Here is a 23,018-nt window from a genome sequence, read left to right on the forward strand (position 1 = left end):
AGCAAGTATTAAAAGCCAGCTCCAAATGAGAGAGACCATTGAACTACTGCACAATCAGGTCGCATGACAGAGAAGGACTAACGTTCTACACGTGTATCCGCACCAAACCTGATCCTATCACATCCTGCCCCCGTCTTTCTGTCTGCCCAAGAGTCGACCAAGACCGGAACACCACCCCCCTCATGCCGCATTTCCGGGCTTATCACCAACCGGCGCAGAAGCACCAACACGACTCGAACAGAACCCAGCTGTGGAGTCCCCATTTCGCAAAGCGAACCACTCGTAAGGCCCCGTGGTATCGGTGTAAGCCACCCGTTCGGTGACCCCATCGATAATGTTGCAGCGGGGGAACAAGGGCCACGCGCGGCTTTCCCGCTTCTCATAGGGCCGCCGGCCGCGAGCGGCCCCGTCTCGTCGGGGGAAACGCCCTTCGCCTTTCGGGATGGAGCTCTTTTGGATGGTGAAGGATACCTCGTTGGTGGGGGGAGGGAGGCAGCATGCATGTTGGCTCTAGCGTCGCACCCGACAGCTGCGCAGATCGAACTTTTTGGCTGTGTTTCTTCCAATGAGCTTGTGATCGTCCGATATATAAGGTATTTGGGAGTCCCGCTTCGTGTCTGGCGCCTCTTCCTCTCCCCTTCTGCCTCGCCCCAGGCGACTTCGTCATCCTGTCTCTGCCCCAAACTGCTGCTTGTCTTGCCTTGATCGCCGGTGATCTCGCCAGCGACGAACAGAGACCTGCTTCACTGCCGACCGTCCTCGAAACGCCAATCGCGACGAGAGTCGTCCAGTCGACACTATGCTGGGTTTCCTGAAGAAGGAGCCTTCCGAGTCCGAGCTCAGGGCACAGGAGGTCGTCGACCAGGACACCACCCCGCGCAAGCCATTCCGCGAGGCGATCGTGCCCGTCATCGCATGCGGCGCCGGTCTGTTTTCCGATGGCTACATTAATAACGTGAGCACTTCACCCCGCCGCGCACGCACAAGTTGCGCGCACTTCGTGAGCGATTGGGACAATGTAATTGACCCTATTCGAATGCGATAGGTCATTGGCTCCGTGACAACGGTTCTCGCGCTCCAGTATGGCGACCTGTACAAGAACTCGAACGCGAAGAAGTACGTCGGCGACATTGCTTTCGCCGGCACAGTCGTCGGACAGCTCGCGTTCGGCTGGCTAGCTGACCACTGGTCGCGCACGAACTCTCTGCTCGTCTCCACGATCATCCTCGTCGTTTTTACTGCGCTCGCTGCCGGATCCTACTACAAGGGCGACGACATAGGCATGTTCAACATCTTGGCAGCGTGGCGATTCTTCGTAAGTACTTTCGCATTGCGATGGACACCCCCGCCGTCCTTCGCAAACCCCGTCTAACGTGCGCTCGGCAGGTCGGAATTGGAATTGGAGGCGAGTACCCGGCTGGCAGTGTCGGCGCCGCTGAGTCGACTGGAGAGCTCAAGTCCGGCAAGCGCAACATGTTCTTCATCCTGTTCACGAACTCGATGATTGACTGGGGCTTCGTCATTGGCGCATTCGTCCCGTACGTCGTCGCGGCAGCATGCCACAACGGCCACTACAGCACCATCTGGCGCACCAGCTTGGGCATCGGTGTGGTGTTCCCCATCTTCCTGTTCGTCCTCCGCATCTTCGTCAAGGAGAACGAGGAGTTCCAGAAGAACTCGATGCGCCACGCCAAGACGCCGTACCTCCTCTCCCTCCGCTTCTACGGCTGGCGCCTGTTTGTTGTTAGCTTGATCTGGTTCATCTACGATGTGAGTGCACATATTCGAGCATGAGGAGATTGTCGTAAGCTGACATCACGCAATGTAGTTCTCCGCCTACTCTTTCGGCATCTACTCTTCCACCATCCTGAGCAACATTTACGGCGACACAGCCCCGCTCACGACCGTCTTCGGCTGGAACACTGTCATCAACCTGTTCTATATCCCCGGCACGATGCTCGGTGCCCCTGCCTCAGACTGGCTCGGCCCCCGATACGCCCTCGCTTTGGGCGTCTTCCTCCAGGCTATCGTCGGTTTCATCATGGCTGGTGACTACTTCAACCTGTCCCAGCCCGGCATGGTCGGTGGATTCGTCGTCGTCTACGGTGTTTTCCTGGCTCTTGGAGAGTTCGGCCCCGGAAACAATATCGGTCTCTTAGCAGCCAAGACATGTGCAACTGGCATTCGCGGTAAGTAAACACGAAGCAAGGGCTGCATCAATGCTTGATCAAGACATACTGACAGCTAGACAGGCAAGTACTACGGTATCGCCGCTGCTATTGGCAAGATCGGAGCCTTCGTGGGCACCTGGGGTGAGTGGTATCTTCCGCCAGCATCGCCTCAGATTTGTGTACTGACTCAAACGACAGTCTTCCCCTACATCCAAGCCGCTGCCGGCGACAACGCGGTCGCGACTGCGCAGTACCCCTTCTGGGTCTCTTCGTCTCTTTGCGTCCTGTCCGCTGCCCTTGCCCTCTTTTGCTTGCCCCACATCGGCCAAGACACCATTGCCCTCGAGGATGCCCGCTTCCGCGCCTACCTGGAGGCGAACGGCTACGACACGCGCCAGCTCGGTCTCAAGAAGGGTGAGAGTGTCGAGAACGCCCACGACAGCGATATCCCGTCGGAGGGTGTTGCCGTGAAGGGCGAGAAGACGGTTGCCTAGACATGAACCTAAGTACGCAAAGTCTTGAGACTGGGGATGGATGCAAGCAAAAGTGCCGGACATCAACTCGATTATTGAGTCGAGACAAACGTTCGCGTTATGAATACCCGAGCGCCTTGGTCTCAAGCTTGAATCGTCATTTTTGGTTAAGGGAAGCGTGCATTCAGAAGCGCATAATGATACCACTCGATGCGATGATTCCCGGTGTAATTGACAGAAAAGTCCTTAAATATCACAATATTTATATATAGATATGTCGTTACCGCTTTGTGACTTGGATCACCCACGAAGCAGCCTTTTCTAATGTGCTCGGATACTTGGCCCCGTCATCCTCAAGCCTGTTGCTGTGCAGGTCCATTGTGCCGAGACCGACCTTTTGGGTTTTCGCGTACAGCTTGTAGCTGATGATGTTCACAACGTAAATGGCGATTCCGATGTAAGACGTCATGAAGGTGGACACAGTAAACTTCGGAATGAAGGCATTGTATCCTGGCAGATTTGCGTCAGTTTGATACACATTTCACAGGTCGAGAGAGCTCACTTACCATTGAAGAAAACAACGAGGACCGTTATGAGGAGAGCAGCATAAGAACCATAGGGCTGCAGCGGTCCTCGGTAAGGCATGATGCTCCTGGGAATGCCCTGGGCTTGCATGCCTCTCGTAAACTGGATGTAGCTTACAAGAACGCTGACCCAGTTCAAAGTGCCGAAGACAGTCACCAAGCTGACCAGATACCCGAATACCTGGGACGAGCTCTTGGCCGCGTTCATGTACGCAAGCGCGGTAAAGACGCTCGTGGCCGCAACACCGATGATGGGAACTCCAGCTCCTGTCGTCTTGGTGAAGATACTAGGCGCCTGGCCGTCCCGAGCAAGTCCGTACAAGGTGCGGGATCCGATGTAGATATCCGAATTGGCCGCACTGATGACGAAGATGAGCAGACACCCATTGACGACGTGAGGAAAGACGGGAATGTTGGCGAGCTGCACCGCGATTACAAAAGGGCTCGCGGCCGCGCCAGTGCTCTTCTTCGTGCCGCCGATAAGCAGGTCGTTGGTATACGGGACAGACATGCCCAACACGAGGGCGCCGATGATGTAGAAGAAGACGATGCGCCAGAGCGTCTGGCGGACGGCCTTTCGAATAGTCTTACGTGGGTTCGGAGCCTCGCCAAAAGCGACGCCGACTACTTCCGTTCCCGTGTACGCGAAGCAGGCCTGGACCATGGCCGCCCAGAAGCCGAGGAAGCGACCCGTGGGACCGTCGACGAGGTAAGATCCGAAGGCGCCCGGGTTGTGCCAGTATTTGAAGCCGATTACTTCGCCGGAAGGTTGGCCGCCCATTGAGATGATGAAGCAGGTGAGGATGAGCATGATTATGACGAGTAGTTTGACTGTTGACATCCAGAATTCCGCTTCGCCGAAGAAGGACACATGGAGGACCTAAAGCTCATGTCAGATTGGCTTTGAGGAGGATCAAAACCAAGAAGAACCCACATTGACCGCAATGATTGCGACAGTGAAAGTCGTCACGAAGATTGAAACGTTGAGATCGGGTCGCCAGTATTGAATGATGATGCCAGCCGCTGTGAGGTTGTTCGGTAGAACTATGGCGTATTTCAAAAAGTAGTTCCATCCCGTTGCGTACCTAGCCACGCATCAAAGTCCGTTCATAACGCATGTAGATACTATACCAGAGATGACTTACCCAAGAGCTGGATCAACAAACCGGGTAGCGTACCCAGCAAATCCCTTGTCAGAGGGCAGCATCGTCGCCATTTCGCCAACGGCCGTCATGATGAAGAAGACCACGGCTCCAATGATGGTATACGCAATCAGCAGACTTGCGGGCCCGCCCCTGACGAGACCGGTTCCAGAGCCAATGATGAGGCCGGTGCCGATGGCGCCAGCGACCGCAATCATGGAGACATGCCGCTCTTTGAACTCCCTTCTCAGTTGGCCCGTCTCCGCAGAGGAGCCTTCCGCATTGGACATTGAAGTCTTCAGGTTCGACGGGTCTTGCTCAGCATCATTGGCTCTCTTGCCAAACTTGGCGACGTTGTCTGAGCTCATGATGAAGATGCCAAAAAGAAGATGGAAAAAGAACGTGACATGGAAAAGACAGTGTCTGAAGACTTGGACGCTGTCATGCCCTGGCCGTGGTTCTTATACACAATCCATGCAGAGTCGAGTCGATGCGAACTTTCATACTATCTGGCTTATCTCGTTCTGAGGTCCAAAGACGTTGATAGCTAGGGAATGATCAATGGCCCAACGCGTCGGAGACAAAATCCGGGGAAGTCTCGGTCTCCACCGTGAAGATAGGCCACGAGACTAAGACTCAGCCATGATGGGACGAGCTGCGCGCCAACATGCGGGGCAGCGAGTTCTTATCAACCCCGGACCCGCAAATGGAGGTCAAAGTCCGTCTCCAGTATCGCAGTTGATCTGAATATCCCTGTCACAACATCAGATGCATTTAGTTGAATGCAGTGGCAGCCGGGAAATATTCAAAGCTAGTCTGATCATCCTGCGCGTATCAAGTCATCTCTCTTAGATAAAAGTGTCTAAATCAGCGTCTATCAGTCCAGGCACGACCCACTTCTGACTTGGGCGCGCCCTGGATGATACAACATCACCAACAACGGACTTGAGCCTCCATTGCCTGCGTAAGCCAGAACGGCGAAACATCACGCGCGGGGTATCTGCATGATGATGCTTCGTGGTTTCCGAAGTAGTGCGTGTAGTTTCGCCGATATAGGAGGACACGAAACTGATAAAGGAGAGATGAAGCCGACATTGAAGCCCGGGGTAGGAGACCAACTGAGGAGAAGACACCAGATCCCGAAACATCGCAGAGAACCCCCTTCATCCCTCTTCTATTTTCCTCAACATGTCTCCAAGTGCAGTTGACAACCACACGGATGATGTTCCGGTGTTGGCCAAGTCCCTCCAAACCCCCTCAACGGAGGCCGACTTCTCTACCTTCCGGTCCCTGGTGCCCTTGGTAGCAGACGACAAGATCACATACCTCAACGCCTCCTATCAACCCCCCTCAAACCTCATCATCCACGGCGCCATCACCAAATTCTCTTCTGAGGGCCTCTACTCCGCCCACCCTAAGCCCCAATGGCAATCTGCCGTCGAGGAGACCCGCGAATTGGTCGGCCGCTACATCAACGCCGACCCCTCCTCCATCGCCTTCACCCGCGACACCACCGAGGGCCTGAACTCCTTCGCCCGCAGTCTCAAGTTCACCTCGGGCGACAATGTCGTCGTGCTCGACTCGGAGCACCCGAACCATGTGTACGGCTGGATGGCCCTGCGCACCGCCGGCCTCGAAATCAGACAGGTGCCCACGATACCCGAGGCAGAGAGGAGCGGTAAGGTCACTGCGGCGAACGCGGCGACTTTCGCTCCGTACGTGGACGAGCGCACCCGCGCTATTGGCATCAGCTCCATCATGTTCCACAGCGGCCATTGGAACGACGTCGCCGACATCTGCAAGGCCTACAGGCCTCGCGGCATTCACGTCCTCGCCGACCTGACGCAGCAGGTTGGCTTCGCTGAAGTCGACGTCAAGGTTTTGGGCGTTTCCGCAGCGGCGTTTAGTCTGCACAAGGGCCTCAACAACCCCACTGGCTTCGCCGCGTTCTACGTTGATCCAGCGGTAATCACAGGGATGGATCCGACGCCGCCGATTGTCGGATACGGAGCTGTGAGCAACGTCCGCGCTGACTTGCTGGTTCCCAGCGAGTCTCTGGTGTACCACCCCACGGCCCGCCGGTACGAGCACTTGAACTTGAGTTTGGTTGCCGCGGCATCTGCCAAGGCGTTCTTGACGTTTTACCTCGATTCCATGGGCCCCAGGCGCGTTCAAGAACATCTCTACAGCCTCGGAGATGTTTTGCGTGAAGGATGCAAGGATATTGGCATCAAGATTGTCGGGCCTACCAGCCGGAAGGAGCACGCGCCTCACCTCTACATTCTCGATCTGCATGACCCGCGGTGGATGGAGCTGCTGAAGGATCATGGAGTACTTGTCACACCGTACCGTCTGGGTATTAGAGTGTCATTTGGCTTCTACAATAATTCGTCAGATGTCAAGAAGCTTATTAGCGTACTAAAGACGGGCGTCGAGTCAAGCCTTCCTATGTAAGAAACGTCTAGACAGATTGGGATTGATTTGGATTGCAATATCCTTCTTTCACGATAACAAAGTTCTCTGTGTTGGTAAGCCAATGGCAACCTATCAGTCTTATATCTGTGTCAACTTATTCCTAGCCTGCTCGGCCAAGTCCCAAGCAGCACAACATTCATCCAAGGAATGAACCAGGTACTGTGCCTCCTCAGCCGTGCCAAACAATGTCAGAGTCCTAGCCGCTTGCATGACCGCATAGATTATGATCAGCGGGCTGTGTAGCAGTCCGTATTGGCTCCGATATTTCCGTGAAATATGTGTAATATCCTGCGCGGAAGAGACGCAGTCTTTGCGTGCGTTGTCGATCATGGCTCCGCTGTGACCCGACGCCGCGTGATCAAAGTTGAGAGCAATCCGCACACTGTGAAACAGCAAACTGAAGCGGATTGCGTGAGTGATCGATACAATTGGATAGCTATTGGAAAGCAGGGGAACTCACTGGAGTGCAGCTACACTCGGAATCAAAGGAGTGCTTGGAGGTTCCCACTTGTTCCATTTCGCGCACTCTGGCAAGGCTTCATACCAGCTGCACAGCTCAAAGTTGAGGCTGTCGAGACATGCCTGCCTCCCAAGACCTTCTAAGTTTGATTTCGTTGAGAAGAGCTTCGACAACATCTTCTCAATGATCTTGGAAAGGCGGATTTGTTCCTTGAAGCAGGGCACAAGCGGTAGTGGGTTGATATCAGCGAAGCGGCCGTCGTAGGCGGCAACGCCGGCGGGAAGCCACGGCGCCATTTCTGGAAAGTCTCTAAACGATGTTAGTATTTCAGTATTCACCCCTCCATTGTTATGTCTTACGGAAGTCTCTCGGTCGTTTCGACCTCAGCATCGTCGTAGAAGAGGTACACCGGCCTCCCGAGAATCAAGCTGATGAGTTTGTCGGACGTGTAACATCCCCAGAATATGCGTCTGCGAATCTCCATGTCTTCCTCCGTAACTAGTGAAGAATCATGAGAGATCCAGTGCTTTGGGTCTCTCTGGAAGCCGAGGTCTTGCGCCATCCGGAAAGCAATTCCTACATGACGTCAACTCACCAGTGGTCGGGCTGATGCGGCATACCTGGGCTCACCTGAGAAACCCCACCCTTTGGAGAGGTTCCCTCTTCCTATCTCATAAAACGCTAGACATAGAAAGCCTTGTACCGTGACGATTGATGGCTTAGTGAAGCCGGAAACGATGAGGATGCTCTCGGCCGCGGAAAAGAACTGCTCGCTTGCTTGACGGTGTCGTTTATCTGGTGACATCAACGTTCCCAGCGCACATATAGACAAAAGCAGTGCCGAGGACCAGTATTTGCAGTTGGATCTCTCGCCGAAATGATCCCTGAGGAATGCCTCGCGGTAGATGAACATGAAATGAGGGTACTGCCACTTGAAGAACTGGAGCAATGCGTCTGAAACTAGCTCGTCTTGAAGACTGATGCCGAAGTGCTCTGCGACATGTTCGAAAGTCGATTCGGATACAAGGTTCGGTGACGAATGTGATGAGAAAGCACCGAGTGTATTGCTGGTCGTTGGGCGATACGCGTTGGCTCGATAGATGCTTGTCGCCCCGTGATAGATCAGCGAGCCCTCGAGGTCGACCTGGAGGTGTGCGGTACTGCGCCGACCTTCATCTTCTGATGTGCGTTGAGTCACCTGAGGGTTTTCAACTGTACGAGAGCCGCCAGCCTGCAGGTGATCCCCGAACGATACTGTCCGCAACATCTCGTCTCGCTCCTTCTCCGGCGCTGTCTGCAAGCTGCGGATGAATGATTCGAGTGAAGCCACTCGGTTCTCCAAACTGACAACGTACTCATGCGTAGCGGGCCGTCTTTTACGGTCGATCTCGCGGTATTCGCATGTCTGCTTTGCGGTGGCGCAATTCTGGCATGGCTCAGTGCGGGAGCATTTCAACTAGCCGAAGTCAGCGAGATTGGCCCCTGAAAGCAATCCCAGGATCATCAGGCACCTTTCGGTACTGGCATCTCTTGCAACTGAAACTGTGTCAGCGATTTGTCTCAGGCGACCTTAGCGGGAGTCCAACCCACGATATTCTCTTTGCGGGCTCGGATGGCATCTCGACACGGCTGACATCGTGTGCGTGGAAACAGGTAGTCTGTAGGTGAGGAGTTTGTCGGCATGAACTTGTTAGGGACTCATTGACAGCGCTTAGTCACCCTTGTTAGGCGCTGGAAGTTTTCATAGCAGAAACCGCAAAAGAGCGCTACTAATAGGCGAACGCTCGTGTATGCTCTACCCTTCAACATCTGCTTTACCCGGGCAAGATAACAACAAACTGGTCTTAGCTTTTATTTGGGTAAGAATTGGTTACATTCGGTGAATCCGACTTTTTAATGCTCTAATGTCCGAGTTTCGTGCAGCATGGCTTTGAGTCTGTAACAAAACTATCTGAACTGTAGACAGCTCGGTGAACAGCGCACAATGCTGTTCGCTAGACTGCGCAAATTGTTCGACTACTATGAAGGCTTCACATTCTCCTGATTGGCCGCTGGCAAGAACATGAATCCAATAGTCATTTCAATGACTTTTCGTGCAGGACTTTCACATGCTGTCGCTTCCGACCAAGAACTACATTATTCTAGAGCCCTGTTGGAAAACGGCAAAATCCTCCGGGCAGTGAATGCGGGGTGCATTTGGGGGATCACAATCCCCCACAGCCGTTGATCTTTACGTCTTGATCCCCAAGCTGCAGGGCTCATAGGTGCGCCTACCGCAAAGCCCATACCACGTCAACGGATCAGCTTGTAGTGGTGTGGCCTCCATCACGTAAAGCAAAGCCTGAGATTGGTACGAATAGTCTCCTACACTTTCCTCACTGCATGAGCGAGCCCTGCATCCAGTATGCCATATTTCAGGCCTCCGGCCGCCGGGGTTTGACTTTAGTGATCGTCATCTGGGGTCCGGGGTTTGACAGTGTGCCACGACGCCCATTGCTGCTGATCTTCTGTGGATAAACGTGCCCTGTTGAGCCTATCTATGTCTGTCATCTTCTAGAAAGATCCCACAAGTGATCACCCCTCCTCGGATCCTGACGTGGTATTTCATCTAGACAAAGTGGCGATTCAACCCCAATGCATGTAGAGATGTATTCACAGCGACCAAATCTGTCAAGCTTTACTCTTTTGGCCGCTGATCGGCCCAGACAGCCAACATTCAACGAGTCTGCGCGGGATGTACTTTGACCTCGGAGGCAGCACACTACAACTGGGGATTATGGTATTACAGACTACCTGATGATCACATATGGGAGTACACGGCAACACTGATGCCGCATCAGTTCGTCGGCGAGACCGGCGACGTGGGGGGCTTGGTGGCTGTTTTCTCAAGATCTTCCATTCGCACTCAAGAGCTTCAACAAGGCTACCGAGCCATCCACGGGTGCTTGGGTAGACATGGCCGGCGGACGGCGGTCATCCATTCATAGGTTTGAAGGTATGCTTGGCGTTGGTCCTATGTAATGAGAAGATAGATGGATTTCCCACTCCACTTTCACAACCTTCAGCCAGCCTGAATATGAAGCTGATGGTCGGGCCCAGCTCTGTACCCATCATGAAAACTCATACCTCAGCCAATCGTAGAAATCGCAAGCCAGTCCAGCTGGTCTTGGGGTTTTTTCCGTGAACACGATGCATAGAATCCGTCCTTTCAACAATCCCTCCATTTTGCCTTGCTGTCACGTCCGGTATGACGACCTTAGCCACATCGTTGCCCGATGCCCAAGCACCCCTCCTTCATGTCGCAATCAAGCAGTTCTCCCTTCAATCCGGATTCCCCCTCCACTCTCTCCAATGGCCCATCAAATCCATGAACCCATCTCCACGCCATGCAACCATTTCCATGCAAGACAACCTTTCATCTACCACATCTCAGCTGTCACTTTTCGCCTCCCTTCCTCTCACAGCCCTCGCTCATCATGCCATCCCGCGCGCGGCAATCTCTAAACCCGACGCTATGAGATACGTCAGCCGTAGAAACCCAACCCATCAATCACCGCGCGGCATCCGCCCTCGCCGCCTCCTCCTCCAGTTCCGCCTCAACTCTTCGCAGCTCGCTCAGCCCCTCCGCAATCCCCTTCACCTCCTGATCTGAGGGCCTGACGCAGGGCTTCCGCGGCGCGCCCCCATACTGCTCAAAGTGCCCGATCGCCGCCTTGACACCCACAAACCCCGTCTGGATGGCCACCCAGTCCCCCTTCGCCACGACTGCCTGCAGCCGCCGCGCCTCGGCGAGCCGGCCGGCCGCCGCGAGCTCCATGACGCGCGCGCACGCGCGCGGCGCGATGTTGGCCAGCCCCGCGATCGTCCCGTTGGCGCCCACGACCTGGCCCTGCAGGATGAAGTCCGCGCTGCCGCCCGCAACGAAGAACCCTTCCGGCGCGTCGTCCGCCACGCGCGCGAGCTTGCCCGTGTTTCCGCAGGTGAGCTTGACGCCGACCACGTTGGGGTGCTGCGCGATGCGGACGATGACGTCTGAAGACAGGTCGCGGCCGGAGGCGGCGGCGGGGAAGTTGTAGATGAGCAGCGGGATCGGCGACGCGTCTGCGACGTCGTAGAAGTGCTGGACGATCTTGTCGTCGTCGAGGAGGGTGCCGTAGTAGCTGGGCGGCAGCGCGAGCGCATGGGTTGCGCCGCTTTTGTGGGCGTCTTTGCAGAGCTGGAGGGTCTCGCGGGTAGATTGGGCGCCGCAGCCGGCGACGAGCGGGATCTTGACGTCGTGGCCTTCTTGGTGGATGGTGTCGGCGGCGCAGCGGATCATGGAGCTGCGCTCCTCGCGTGTGAGGTGGACGGCTTCGCCGTTGGAGCCGTGGACCACGATGCCTGCCACACCGGCGTTGATGAGCCGGACGAGGTGACGCTCGAGGGTGTTGGTGTCGACCTCCTCGGTGTCAGTGAAGAATGCCAGGGTTGGCACGTAGACGCCGTCGGGAAGCCTGGCGCTCAGCGCCTTGGGCGCCCCGTAGGATGATGTTGTAGTTGGGGGCGTGGCCATTGTTTCTGTTGACATTCTCGTGATAAGTATGATGTGAGCTTGATGATGAGACAGTATCTCTCTATGTGGACGAGCTTCGTGGGCGGACAAGACTTTGAGGTTGCTGACCACAGCCCAACCAGGCAGACACAAGTCTGGGGGATTCGGCCTTTATGGTCGAGAAATCTGTACAAGATGAGTCTTCAGGGGGACAGCAAGCGGACATAAGGTGATGTACGGCAAGTGAAGCGTGTCGTTAGTTGAGGTACGTCTTCAACCAGCACCTAGGGACTGCCAGCGACGAATCAAGACTCAGAGCCGGGGTCACAAGAATCCTGTTTAAGGAATAAACACAATGGTGCAAGCCATGGCCAGGGATCCCATGATGTTCGACATGCGGCTTTGCCAAACTTGGCGCAACGCACGGCTGGGCGGCAGCGCCGCGGCGTGTGGGTGGCTACTCATCCACGCCTTGTCCTGCCGCATTCGACCAAGTGGTTGGATGCGTGGATCGTGGATGCACAAGCGGGATGGTGTGGAAGGGTACCAAGTGTGCGGTGAGTTGATTGCATGGCGATTTGCGCATGGTACGACATCACGAGGGGGAGAGATCGTCTGTGAGAGAACTGGCTTGTGGTACCTTCGGGGATACTTGTCCCGGGCGTCAAGCAAACTAGTCCGATGTAAGTGGTGCTTGTCGAGCGCCAATCTATCCAAATGGCTTCTCCAAGAGACATAGGACAACTTGCTGCCAGCTGGGCTTTCAATGTCAGCGCCCGAGATGATCAATCCTTCCCAAACTCTGGTAGCTGAGGAAATGAATAGATGACCGGGTTGACCGCCGGTCGGGGAAGACATTTCGGAGCCGCGGGATTCATCCAACGCTCAGGCCCGTCAGCAAGACAAGACAAGCCACCAAACGAAGCTTGGTTGGACCAAATGATTGGCACAAACAATGCCACTCCGACATTATTTGGTTGATTTTAGTTTCAGTAGTCTTGAGCCTAGCACGACTGTGCTTTGTTCAATGCGGTGAGCGGCCCACAGTAGCCTAACTTCCCCGGACTGCGACCCCCACGCCTTTTCCAGCGCCCGGGCTCCAAGGGAGATTTTGATTTACCACTCCACAAGATCAGCCAGCGAATCATTGAATTTGGGTTGTCATCCGTTCCTCCGTACGTCTTTGCTCTCTCCAAATCTGAGAAGCAATACATAAGCTCAAGGAGCGGGTTCTCGCGATCTGCCGTAGTACAGGCACCGAACAGGGGTACACATTGGCTGTTGAAGGTGCCGAAACCCGCAAATCACGGCCCAGAAGGCCGGGCTCGACGTTCCACCCCCGGCCACTGCATCCCGCGCCATCCTGTGCGTGTCCGTCGCCACCGGCCGACGCAAACACCCCTCCTCCCACCACATGACCTTTGCCCCGTCTTCTGATTGACCTTTAGAATATGTAGGCGGCCCTCCTAGTCAGACAAGCCATCTTCCTTGCTGCTGTCTGGGCAGTCAGGAACAAGGCACTGCGCAGCGGTTCTCGGGGTTCATTGGTGGCCGAGACGGTCCTCGGCCGCAGGAAGGTTTGCTCACGTGAACATGCGTGGGGGTTTCCCTTCATAGACATAGTCGTCGAGGTCACGCCCAATCTTTGGCATACATGAGGCGGTGTGGTATCAAAAGGCTATTCTTTGTCTATACTCGTGGAAGACTACTTCATCTCATCCACGGTGATCCGCGATCATAATGGTTGTCACACTTCTACAGACTGAAGTCCGCAGTCGATGAATAAGTATCAATTCTTATTTGCCAATGTTCAAACAGATAATGAGCACAGTCCCTAGCCACTCAATCTCTCCCTCCTCACCTCCTATGATGCTTATTCAGAGATGTTGAAAGTCATCAATGAGGCATCTCACATCTGGGTCATGCCCTTAGGGCAGCCACCAGTCCAGTGCTGGCAGCTGGCAATCCAATCTCCTTTGGGAGAGTAATGGGCGTCGCAGTCCGCCTGGGTGATGGGCTTGTTCAAGATACACTGTTAAAGGCGTCAGAGTCTGGTCAGGTCAAGGTGCCTGCATGGTTGTCACTAACCGCTTGGCTATTGGTAGCCTTGTCCCAGCAGCGAGTCGTGCCAGAGCCCGGCTCGCAGAATTGCAGAGCGACCTGAATGTTGGGTCTCTCTCTGTTGAAGCAGTTGCACATGTAAGCCGAGACAGCGCTGGGAGCCCTTTGAGAACATAAATGGTTAGCGATTGTCTAGACTTTATTGCGGCGATGTGGTCTTACAAGATAGCGAGAGTGATTGATGCAATGAGCTTCATGGTTGAGATTGTAAATGATGAACGATGGTTATTCAGTGGCGAGAAGAAGAATCTGAAGTACTCCGTTTTCAGTGGTTCATGAAAAGAAGGCTCGATGGTCGTTTTGGCTTTATAGAAAAACCAGATGTGTTCATCATGTTTGATGAAAACTGATGACTTTCCTATTCCATCAATCATACCGCTGGCCTTCATCTCGAAATCAACATCTTCGGACAAGTCCTTCTTGCAATTCCGTCTTGATATTGCTATTGAGCAGCAAATAGCTGATGCTTTCCCACTAATAACGAGGCCGAGATGAGATACCCGCGATGGTTGAGGCTGATTCTACGTCGTCAAAATAGGAAGTTTCCTAGTCTGGACGAACTTCACACAGACGTTCCAGAAAGATTGCCAGAATTCAGGAAAGCTTAAAATCGGGTTGCCTAAAGCAAGATAAATAACGACAGAAAGCTTGACTTTGCGACTAGCGACTCAGGTGTTCGCCGGCCGATCGAGCCGGTGGTCAAGGTGCCCATGTGCTACTTTTCGTCGGGCTGATTGCCTCCACCAGTTGCGGAACTCATATTCCGTCCAATCGACTCACTTATCTGCCTCAGAAATATGGGATTTCTGTCTCTTGTGGGCAGAATGATGAAATACGATTGAGTTTGGTATCAGATTGTGAGCGCCCGCCTTGCGGCATAACATTGGGATGAACTAAGTGGACTCTCCAGCACTGACGGTCCCTTTGCCAAAGGATATTTCTTCACCGATATTGCGAAAATCTCATTAGTTCAAAATCTTGCAGAGTTCAAATCTCGAACTATTGCAAAGCTTGAAGTATTATCCTATCCTTCAACTAGTTAGCCGCAAAACTCACCGGCCACCTTCTGGCACTGCACAAGACTACGTCCGTCACTTCCGCAGAGTCTCGAACGACATCTCTGTATCACGCGGAGAATGGCCGTTCTGAATAGCATCGCAAACTTCAACCCAACGGCCCAAGTTGGAAACTGTCGCCTGGAGAAATGAGGCAGAATGCCAACACGAGATTTTGGGGATATTGCCTTCATCTTCATGAAGCCCAAAGGCAGAATTTCGAATCTAGATGTTGGAGATGCGGAAGAAATTCGCTCAATATTGCGAAAAGTAAGTATGGTTAGAATGGTTGAAGACTTGGAACTATAAAGCTGCGATGAACCCACGACACTGAGACTTTCTTTCTTCATCCACAGCATACCAACAGACCAACAGACCAACAGCTTGAGTGAATCTTTTCCTACTCAAAGTCACTCTTTCCGACCACCATGAAGCCTACTTCAGCCCTCGTCACTATCGTGGCTCTCCTCGGAGGCCACGCTGCTGCCCTCCCAACGGAGCCCAGCAGCCAGAACAACGCCAGAGAGATCACTGATGTCCAGTCCCGTAAGTTGGATCTGCAATATTTTGTAGAGATGAACAGAGCTGAGAACCCAGTAGTTCCTGCCCGCGAGTACGCCGTCGAGGAGTCTGTCGGCACTACCATCCACTTCGATGACAACGCCGGTAAGCTCAACCCTCTCCTTTCACACAGTAACGTCGCTGACACATCTGAAAGCCGTTGACAAGCGCGACTCTGAGCTTGAGACCCGCGGTCTCACCCCCAACGCGCGCTTCAGCGCCAACTTCTACCCCAAGTTCCACACCGCCGCGCGCCCCTTTGCGCAGGCCATCACCATCGCTGGGCACGCCTACATCATGCAGGCCTGGGTTGACCTCCAAAATCGCATCAACATCATGGTCGATGCTGCTTTCCCCGGTATGTCCTCGTTCTAATGGCTCGATTATAACTACTTGACTAACAATATGTTAGGTGTTCCTGCGCCAACTGCTGGAGTTTCCAACAAGCACGCGGCCTTTGCAGTCCTCCCCCACTTGTGGACGCTTGGAACGACCTACTTCGCCCAGGATACCGGCGGCGAGTTCGAGCCCGGTGATGCCTGGGCTTTCTTCTGGTACCCTTAAACTGGTCGTACCTGCTGGGTTCGTGGGTGCCAGGAGACAGTAGCTCAACATCTTTCTGTATCCGTAGCAACTTACACGATCGGCCCGACGTACCTCAGCAAAAGATACACTGCTTTGAAGTCACTTATTTTAGTTGGTACGTGGAACCGAGGGCTCTCGGTAGTTTAAGTTGATTCAGGGAAGCCGTTTGAGCCAATACCAGTTATGGTACTTCACATATGGCAGCAGTAGAGGTGACCTCCACAAGTGCGCGAGTCAAATGTCAAAGCAGACTCCTAGTTCCGGCTTTCTCTGTGTCATAGCCAATGAATCTTCCATCATTAAAAGCTCTAAAGATCCATTTATCGAGGGGAAAGATATCACAGCCACGTTCGCGAGGCTGAAAGTAATGTTAAACAGCCAAACAGCGGTCAATTTGCTAAGAATAGTTCACTCAAAATCTGAACCAACGATCTAGATCATAGACCGCAGGTCACATTGCGCGTACAACGAAACGGCTTCTGGCGAGGCGATGACTAGCATCTTGGCGCGTTGCGTGGACTGGCGGGGAAGATCAGCAGACCTGCAGCACCACGATCGACGAGTCTCACGAGGCTCTTTGGAACTTGGAGAAGTTTCCACGCGCCTCTCACTCCACTAGATGACAAGATAAAAAAAATACAAATATGTCGCAGCTTCTTCATTGCCTGCCGAAAGTCAATTCGTTGAGTGTTATTTGCAGTGGAATCCACATGTTGGTGCAAATTTCAGCGTGCCAAGACATAAAATGCATGCTGAAGGTCCTAAATTTAGCATCCGCACCTCCTGTCAAGCTTCACATACCCGGTCCAGCTGAGGAGAAGAGGCACAACAAAAAGGTCCGCCTGCCCGCCCCGCTGCGACGCTGTTCTCCAGCCTCCCTAGGCTGTGGGTGATTTTGGGGAGGGGCAACAGGAGAATCCAGTCAATTGCAAGGCCTGGAAAGAACATTCTCTATCCGCTGCAACAAGCCGTTGCGTTGATTTGCCAAAAGCCCCCGGGGACAGGACGCGGTGTCGATCATCCGTAGGCCGGCGTCATCCGGTGGCACACGGTAAGACCCCACACACAACCGATCACCCCCTATAACCGATCAGCTGAAAACGGGTAATTTCAGGCTCACGACTTTAAACGTTAATATCTTCTAATTTATTATAACTACTATAAAAGGCCTTCAAAACGAAATTTAAAGTATTAGCTAGTAAATTAAGTAACTTAGTTTTCTTATAATATTAAATAATTAATATATAATATTACTAAGTAACGTGGTTGATAAGCGAGTCGATCAGACAAGCGAGTCGATCAGACAAGCGAGTCGATCACCTTAGCAAAATTATAGTAGGCTGCACGCGAAAATTTGGTAAGAAATTGTTAAGTACATACAATTTCTTACCAAATTTTCGCGTGCAGCCTACTATAATTTTGCTAAGGTGATCGACTCGCTTGTCTGATCGACTCGCTTGTCTGATCGACTCGCTTATCAACCACGTTATACTATTTTATATTTTATAACCTCTATAGCTTTCTATTTAACTTCTGTAATCTATAATACTATTATAAACCTCTTATTAGGTTTTAGCTTAACTTTAGTATATTATAATAGCTTATATTAGTTAATAAGTATTTAGAGATAAGCTACCTCTTATTATAATATTAAGATCTTTATATTATTATTATTAATTATTTTATTAGTTTTCGTAAAGATTAATATATATATTATATAATCCTATTCCTCTTTATATTAATAGCTTTTTTGTATTAACTTATATTTTTAGAGGTTTACTAACTTAGTAAAAGTAGTAATAGTAAACTATAATAATATTTTAGATATTTTAAGTAACTAGAGATCTTATAAAAGTACTCTAAGTATATCTATAAGTATTAAGACTATTAAAAATAAGCTTATTAATAGCTAAGTAATATTAATAAGCTATAACCTAATAGCTAGCTACTTAGTATAAATATTCTTAGTTATAAATATATTATTATAAGTTTAAAAATAGTAATATAAGAAATTTGACTTCTTAATTAGTAGTTATAAAGTTAAATAAAAGTCTATAATTATATATAGTTCTATAGAAAACTTTTTTAAAAAGTAAGAAGATTAATATATTAAGTAGCTAAGTAATATAAAAGCTATAAGTAGGTAGATAAACTAAATAAATCTATTTATAATCATATATCTATATAAAGTTATTAAATATATAACTCCTATAGCTATTAATAACTAATAACTATTTAGATTATAAATATTTAGATTTTACTACTATATATAAAATAAAACTTTCTTTAGTTACTTAAGACTTATAGTATTAAATATCTACTTATTAGTTAATATAATAAACTACTAAGAAGTAAAATTAGATATCTCTAAAAAGAACTATTACTACTAAACGCTCTAATTAATAAAAATTATTAATAGTAATATAGTTTAGCTAGTAGCTAAGATATATTTAAATATAGTTATCTATATTTGATTTTTAAAGCTTAAATATATATAGTTTATCTTTAAAACTTACTTAATACTAAATAGTTTCTATTTAATCCCTCTATTAAACTAGTTTTATCTATATTCTAATGTAAAGATAGAGAGATATCTTTTACTTCTAATAGATTAAATATCTTAAATAGATCTTTAATTATAATAATATTAATATTTTTTACATATTTAAAGTTAATAGCTTTTACTTTTAATATCTTAATAATAAAGTTTTAATATAAGAAGTCTTTTGTTTACCTCCTATTAAGGGGGTATATATTACCTCTAGTATAAATAATATAACTTATTAACTTAGTAACTTATTTATAAGTAAGGGTAATACTAAGAGAGCTTTATATAATAACTTATAATATTAGAAATACCTCTTAAGTAAGCATAAAGTATTAATATATAGCTTTAACTTCTTTATATATTCCCCTACTTCTAAGATAGCTATAGAGCGTTATATATAAGATACCTTAGTTATAAAAAGCTTATTAAATATTTATACTACTTAATATAGCTTCTTTAGTATTTTTAATATACTTTTTAGTAAAACTTAATATACTAAATTAACTAGTATTTTTAAAAGAATTAATTTATAATGTTATAGTATAGTTAATATAGTAGGCGCAAAAGACGTAGTAGTATTATTATTAGTAGACGCGTCGTTTTCAGCTGATCAGTTATAGGGGGTGATCAGTTGTGTGGGGTGGGGTCTTACAACCCTCTCGCGCAGGGAAGCACCTTACCTAAGCTTTCCGCAGCACAGCGAACCAGAATCGAGAGAACGCTAGGGCTTGCTCCATCTCCGCGCCCATGCGCCAAGAGGACAGTGTGAAACATGGACAGCTCACAATCAGATCTTTTTTCCCGGGCGGTGCGTGGCGGACACTAAGGCCGCTGTGAGATTGGGCCACGGCGAGAGAGATGCGTGTTCGCCGTGGCTCTGCTGGTCTTGGCGGGGATATGCCGGCGGCGAGTGGTTGTCGTCTCAAGTGATGGGCCGAACCTAGGTTTTTTGGGTTGGATGACAGGCGCAAAACATGTTTCTTCATGAAGGGTTGCTGGAGCTGCTGGCCTCTGGCTTCTGGTGATGGCGATGCGATTGTCGCGGACGCGTGTTCCTGTATCTGGGCAATTGCCGTCTACCAAACAACAGCGCGGAAGAATTCTATTTTTCGACCATCTTGTATCGTTGTAATAGAGAGTATGTAAAATGTCTTGGCGCCTCCTGTCAACCCTCCGGGGCCCTGTCCGGCACCCAGCCGGCATTACCCAGCCATGAGCGCTCAGGTTCCGGTCATCTCCGCGAAAACAATGCTGCCGACTGTGGCACGCGACACATTCCCTCTTTGGGCCTCCGCAGAGTGCTGCGCTGTAAAGACGGGTGCTACACTGTAAAAGACAGTATCCGTTCTCTACATACCGATCACTCTGTGTCAGTAATGTCTATCGCTGCCGCAAGGGGACAACAGGGGGTCCAGTGTATCGCATTAAGCTTTCCTGGGGATTCGGGGCTCTCGGGTGGGCAGCAACAAGCTTGAAAAGAAACGCGAAATTCGGGGCACCCGCAACATGGCCCAACAAGGTTGACGGGAAAGCACAGCGCGTGTTTATCTTAGGTAATTGTACTCTCTACTGAATAACAATACTCTCTACAGTGGGTTTCACTTTCACGCAGCGAGAACTACCGGTACAACAGAATCACTGCCTAGTATACCACAGCCGGGATGCTGAGTCGTCGATTGAGGCTGGGGCATCTGTGAGCGTTTCTTGGCTTTGCTCATCGGAACTCCACTTTTGAATAGCTGCAATTTTGAGTGGGAGGGCGCTGGATGGGCCAAGATGGAGACCGTCGACGCCAAGAAACCAACCAAGACCCAAGCCTCCAAGTGACGATGAGCGGCGGTCGCTGCCCGAGACATTGCTCTGCCGCCTGTGTTGTTTGATTTTCTTCTTTCCCCCCTGTGTTTGTGTTTCGAGAAGGCTTCCTAGGAGAATTTGGATAAGGTTATATATCAAGCATCATCCCGCCCCTTGCTGGCTGTTCTATCTCATCACCATCAGTCTCATAATCTCAAGCAAGCCTCACTTACACACATCCACACACCAAAGGTCTCACCCAGCACCACCAACAACACCGCCCAAATGCACTTCTCCCACGTCGCCCTCTCCCTCGTCGCCGCCGCCTTCGTCCAGGCCGACCTCCAGCTCGACAGCGACGACATCCCCAGCCAGTGCCGCGCCGTCTGCAACCCTATCTACGAGCTCGGCCGCACCTGCGAGATCGACGACGACCAGGTCACCGACGACCTGACCGAGGACCGTCTCGAGGCGCAGTGCGTGTGCACCAACTCCAGCATCAACGTCTCGTCCTACGCCGCCCTCTGCGCGAGCTGCATGGACCAGAACGTCACCGATCGCGACGACCTCGATGGTAAGTTACTTCACTGTCTTTGAACCTTAGAGAGTGACAGCTCACACGAACATCATAGACATCAACGACATCCTGAGGACCTGCGGCTTCGCCAGCACGACGTACACCTCCACCGCGTCCTACGCCTCAACCACTCCCTCCGTCACGGCCACCCGGCCCACTGCTTCTTCGCAGCTGACTACCACCATCACGCCCGGCGCCGCCGGCGGCAGTGGATCCTCGCCGACGTCGTCCGGCAGCTGCAGCGGCAACAGCAACAGCAGCCCCACCACCACCAACGGCGGCTCCAGCAGCGCCACGCAGACCCCGAACGCCGCCGGCGTTGTCTCGCCTAAGGGTCTGGGTCTGATTGGTGCCGCTGCCGTTGGCGCCCTGTTCTTGTAAATGGGGGGTTTCTTCATGAGTTACTTGTTCTTCACGATGATATCTATTTGAAAGATTCTTTCTTTTTCTTGGGGGGGTTTAGGGTTGTGGCGCTATGATTATACCTTAGCACTTACTGTCGCTTCTGATGATTTTACATGGTTTCGGTGATTCACCAGGGGTTGTTCCCCGGTTCACTGAGGAATGATAACGAATTTTTGAATCATTTTTTTGAGTGTGTCTCGGGTGAATCGATGTCTCTTCTCGTCCGTGTCCAACGTCCGAAGAAGGTCTCGGTGCTGTCTTTCGGGCTGAGTCAATGCCGACATTTGATCCATCATCTATTCACCGAGCGGCAACCTCATGATCTATGTCTTGGTCCACATGCGGTGAATCGCAAAACGATGTTGAAAAAGTATATAAGATAACTTGTTGAGCAGTCAAGCGACTCTTGCACATTATCTATAACGTCCAATTTCACATCATCACCTACAAAGCTCGTCAACTTTCTCTTGTGCGCCCCAAACCCAGCGCCAACTTAGTACGCTCGCGAACGCTCTCAGGCCGCGAAATCAACTGTTACGACCCGACAGGCATGACACGTTGGAACAGCCCCGCCTGGCATCTCGGCGGCTAACGCAGAACATATGTACGCAGTAACACAGGTGTAACCAGGAACCATCGGGAAAGGAAGAACTATGGTACAGGTCACGTGACTTCGGGAACAGCACGGATACAGGGCAAAGATGGATATGTTGGATATGTCCGCTATCCCAGCTATCCATAGATATGTTGGATAGCACGGATATCCTACATAGCCACCACAAGAGATACTGTGCAGAACTTGTATATAGTATGACCTGAGCCTGGCTCATGGTCAGACTTCCATAGCTCTTCAGCAATCAACTTAGTATTCATCCTCACGGATACTCTCAGCTTACCTTCACTGCGAATTACTTGTTGAGTCTAAGACTGATCACCTTAGCCTCTGAAGACCGATCTACTACAGCCTACAACCTACGACCCAGACCACGACCAAGTGTACTGTTATTACGTCTCAATCCCCAGCTTCTGTTAGCAGACCCTACTGTCGGATAGCTGACCGTAACAAATATGCGTCGGCGGGCACATTCTAGCTCTCTATAATGCAATATCTAATATCATTCGGATATCCACAAGGCACATATATGTATGACTTCCGGTGAAGAACGCGCTATCTAAGGATCAGATAACCCAGCTGGCTTTGACATCGCCATGCGCATAAAGTACTTATAGTAGCAACATCAACCCAGCCGATAACGAAATGTCCAGTAGATTCCCCGCAACTTTTAAATACCGAGAAAGATAAGCAGAACAGCCGGGACAGAGTCGCATACATGGTTAGATCAGGCAGGGATTCGAGCATGGGACCGGGTAAGTGTCCGATTGCAAGACCGGACGGGGGTCCGATAATGATAGGTCAGCGTTACTGATGTGTGCCTACGGATATGTGGCGTTGTTGCACCAATTTCACTGTCTAGGAGTGACTGCATCTCTTGCGGCCGTCCGAAAACAGTTGCTGAGTCCCTGTTGCTCCTGGGC

General features: G+C 50.9%; 8 protein-coding genes across 8 annotated transcripts; 4 read left to right on the top strand and 4 right to left on the bottom strand.

The window, feature by feature from the left end:
• Window positions 1-799: 799 nt before the first annotated feature.
• Window positions 800-2,665, top strand: GIT2 (Glycerophosphodiester transporter GIT2; the record flags this gene model as incomplete). Its single annotated transcript, XM_032036773.1, has 6 exons — window positions 800-955; window positions 1,046-1,315; window positions 1,387-1,770; window positions 1,829-2,189; window positions 2,253-2,312; window positions 2,370-2,665. 6 exons carry the CDS (start codon window positions 800-802, stop codon window positions 2,663-2,665), a joined length of 1,527 nt encoding a protein of 508 aa, XP_031884231.1.
• A 259-nt stretch (window positions 2,666-2,924) lies between these two features.
• On the bottom strand, window positions 2,925-4,738 carry CGGC5_v000222 (putative amino-acid permease; the record flags this gene model as incomplete). Its single annotated transcript, XM_032036774.1, has 4 exons — window positions 2,925-3,154; window positions 3,211-4,108; window positions 4,163-4,313; window positions 4,374-4,738. The coding sequence occupies 4 exons, from the start codon at window positions 4,736-4,738 to the stop codon at window positions 2,925-2,927; spliced, it is 1,644 nt and encodes a 547-aa protein (XP_031884230.1).
• An 820-nt stretch (window positions 4,739-5,558) lies between these two features.
• Window positions 5,559-6,824, top strand: CGGC5_v000223 (putative aminotransferase; the record flags this gene model as incomplete). Its single annotated transcript, XM_032036776.1, has 1 exon — window positions 5,559-6,824. One exon carries the CDS (start codon window positions 5,559-5,561, stop codon window positions 6,822-6,824), a length of 1,266 nt encoding a protein of 421 aa, XP_031884090.1.
• Window positions 6,825-6,923: 99 nt separating this feature from the next.
• On the bottom strand, window positions 6,924-8,924 carry CGGC5_v000224 (putative transcriptional regulatory protein; the record flags this gene model as incomplete). The annotated part of the gene is made up of 6 exons (XM_032036777.1): window positions 6,924-7,242; window positions 7,306-7,614; window positions 7,665-7,881; window positions 7,936-8,761; window positions 8,817-8,841; window positions 8,896-8,924. The coding sequence occupies 6 exons, from the start codon at window positions 8,922-8,924 to the stop codon at window positions 6,924-6,926; spliced, it is 1,725 nt and encodes a 574-aa protein (XP_031884091.1).
• Window positions 8,925-10,855: 1,931 nt separating this feature from the next.
• CGGC5_v000225 (putative 4-hydroxy-2-oxoglutarate aldolase) lies at window positions 10,856-11,857 on the bottom strand (the record flags this gene model as incomplete). Its single annotated transcript, XM_032036778.1, has 1 exon — window positions 10,856-11,857. One exon carries the CDS (start codon window positions 11,855-11,857, stop codon window positions 10,856-10,858), a length of 1,002 nt encoding a protein of 333 aa, XP_031884088.1.
• A 1,888-nt stretch (window positions 11,858-13,745) lies between these two features.
• On the bottom strand, window positions 13,746-14,154 carry CGGC5_v000226 (uncharacterized protein; the record flags this gene model as incomplete). The annotated part of the gene is made up of 3 exons (XM_032036779.2): window positions 13,746-13,868; window positions 13,925-14,060; window positions 14,120-14,154. 3 exons carry the CDS (start codon window positions 14,152-14,154, stop codon window positions 13,746-13,748), a joined length of 294 nt encoding a protein of 97 aa, XP_031884089.1.
• Window positions 14,155-15,440: 1,286 nt separating this feature from the next.
• On the top strand, window positions 15,441-16,137 carry CGGC5_v000227 (uncharacterized protein; the record flags this gene model as incomplete). Its single annotated transcript, XM_032036780.1, has 4 exons — window positions 15,441-15,558; window positions 15,613-15,678; window positions 15,731-15,931; window positions 15,986-16,137. 4 exons carry the CDS (start codon window positions 15,441-15,443, stop codon window positions 16,135-16,137), a joined length of 537 nt encoding a protein of 178 aa, XP_031884086.1.
• Window positions 16,138-20,785: 4,648 nt separating this feature from the next.
• CGGC5_v000228 (Protein CAP22) lies at window positions 20,786-21,458 on the top strand (the record flags this gene model as incomplete). The annotated part of the gene is made up of 2 exons (XM_032036781.1): window positions 20,786-21,074; window positions 21,133-21,458. The coding sequence occupies 2 exons, from the start codon at window positions 20,786-20,788 to the stop codon at window positions 21,456-21,458; spliced, it is 615 nt and encodes a 204-aa protein (XP_031884087.1).
• Window positions 21,459-23,018: the final 1,560 nt, after the last annotated feature.

This window comes from Colletotrichum fructicola, assembly GCF_000319635.2.
Source record: "Colletotrichum fructicola Nara gc5 chromosome Unknown KSG_Nara_v1_contig01, whole genome shotgun sequence".
Lineage (NCBI taxonomy): Eukaryota > Fungi > Ascomycota > Sordariomycetes > Glomerellales > Glomerellaceae > Colletotrichum > Colletotrichum fructicola.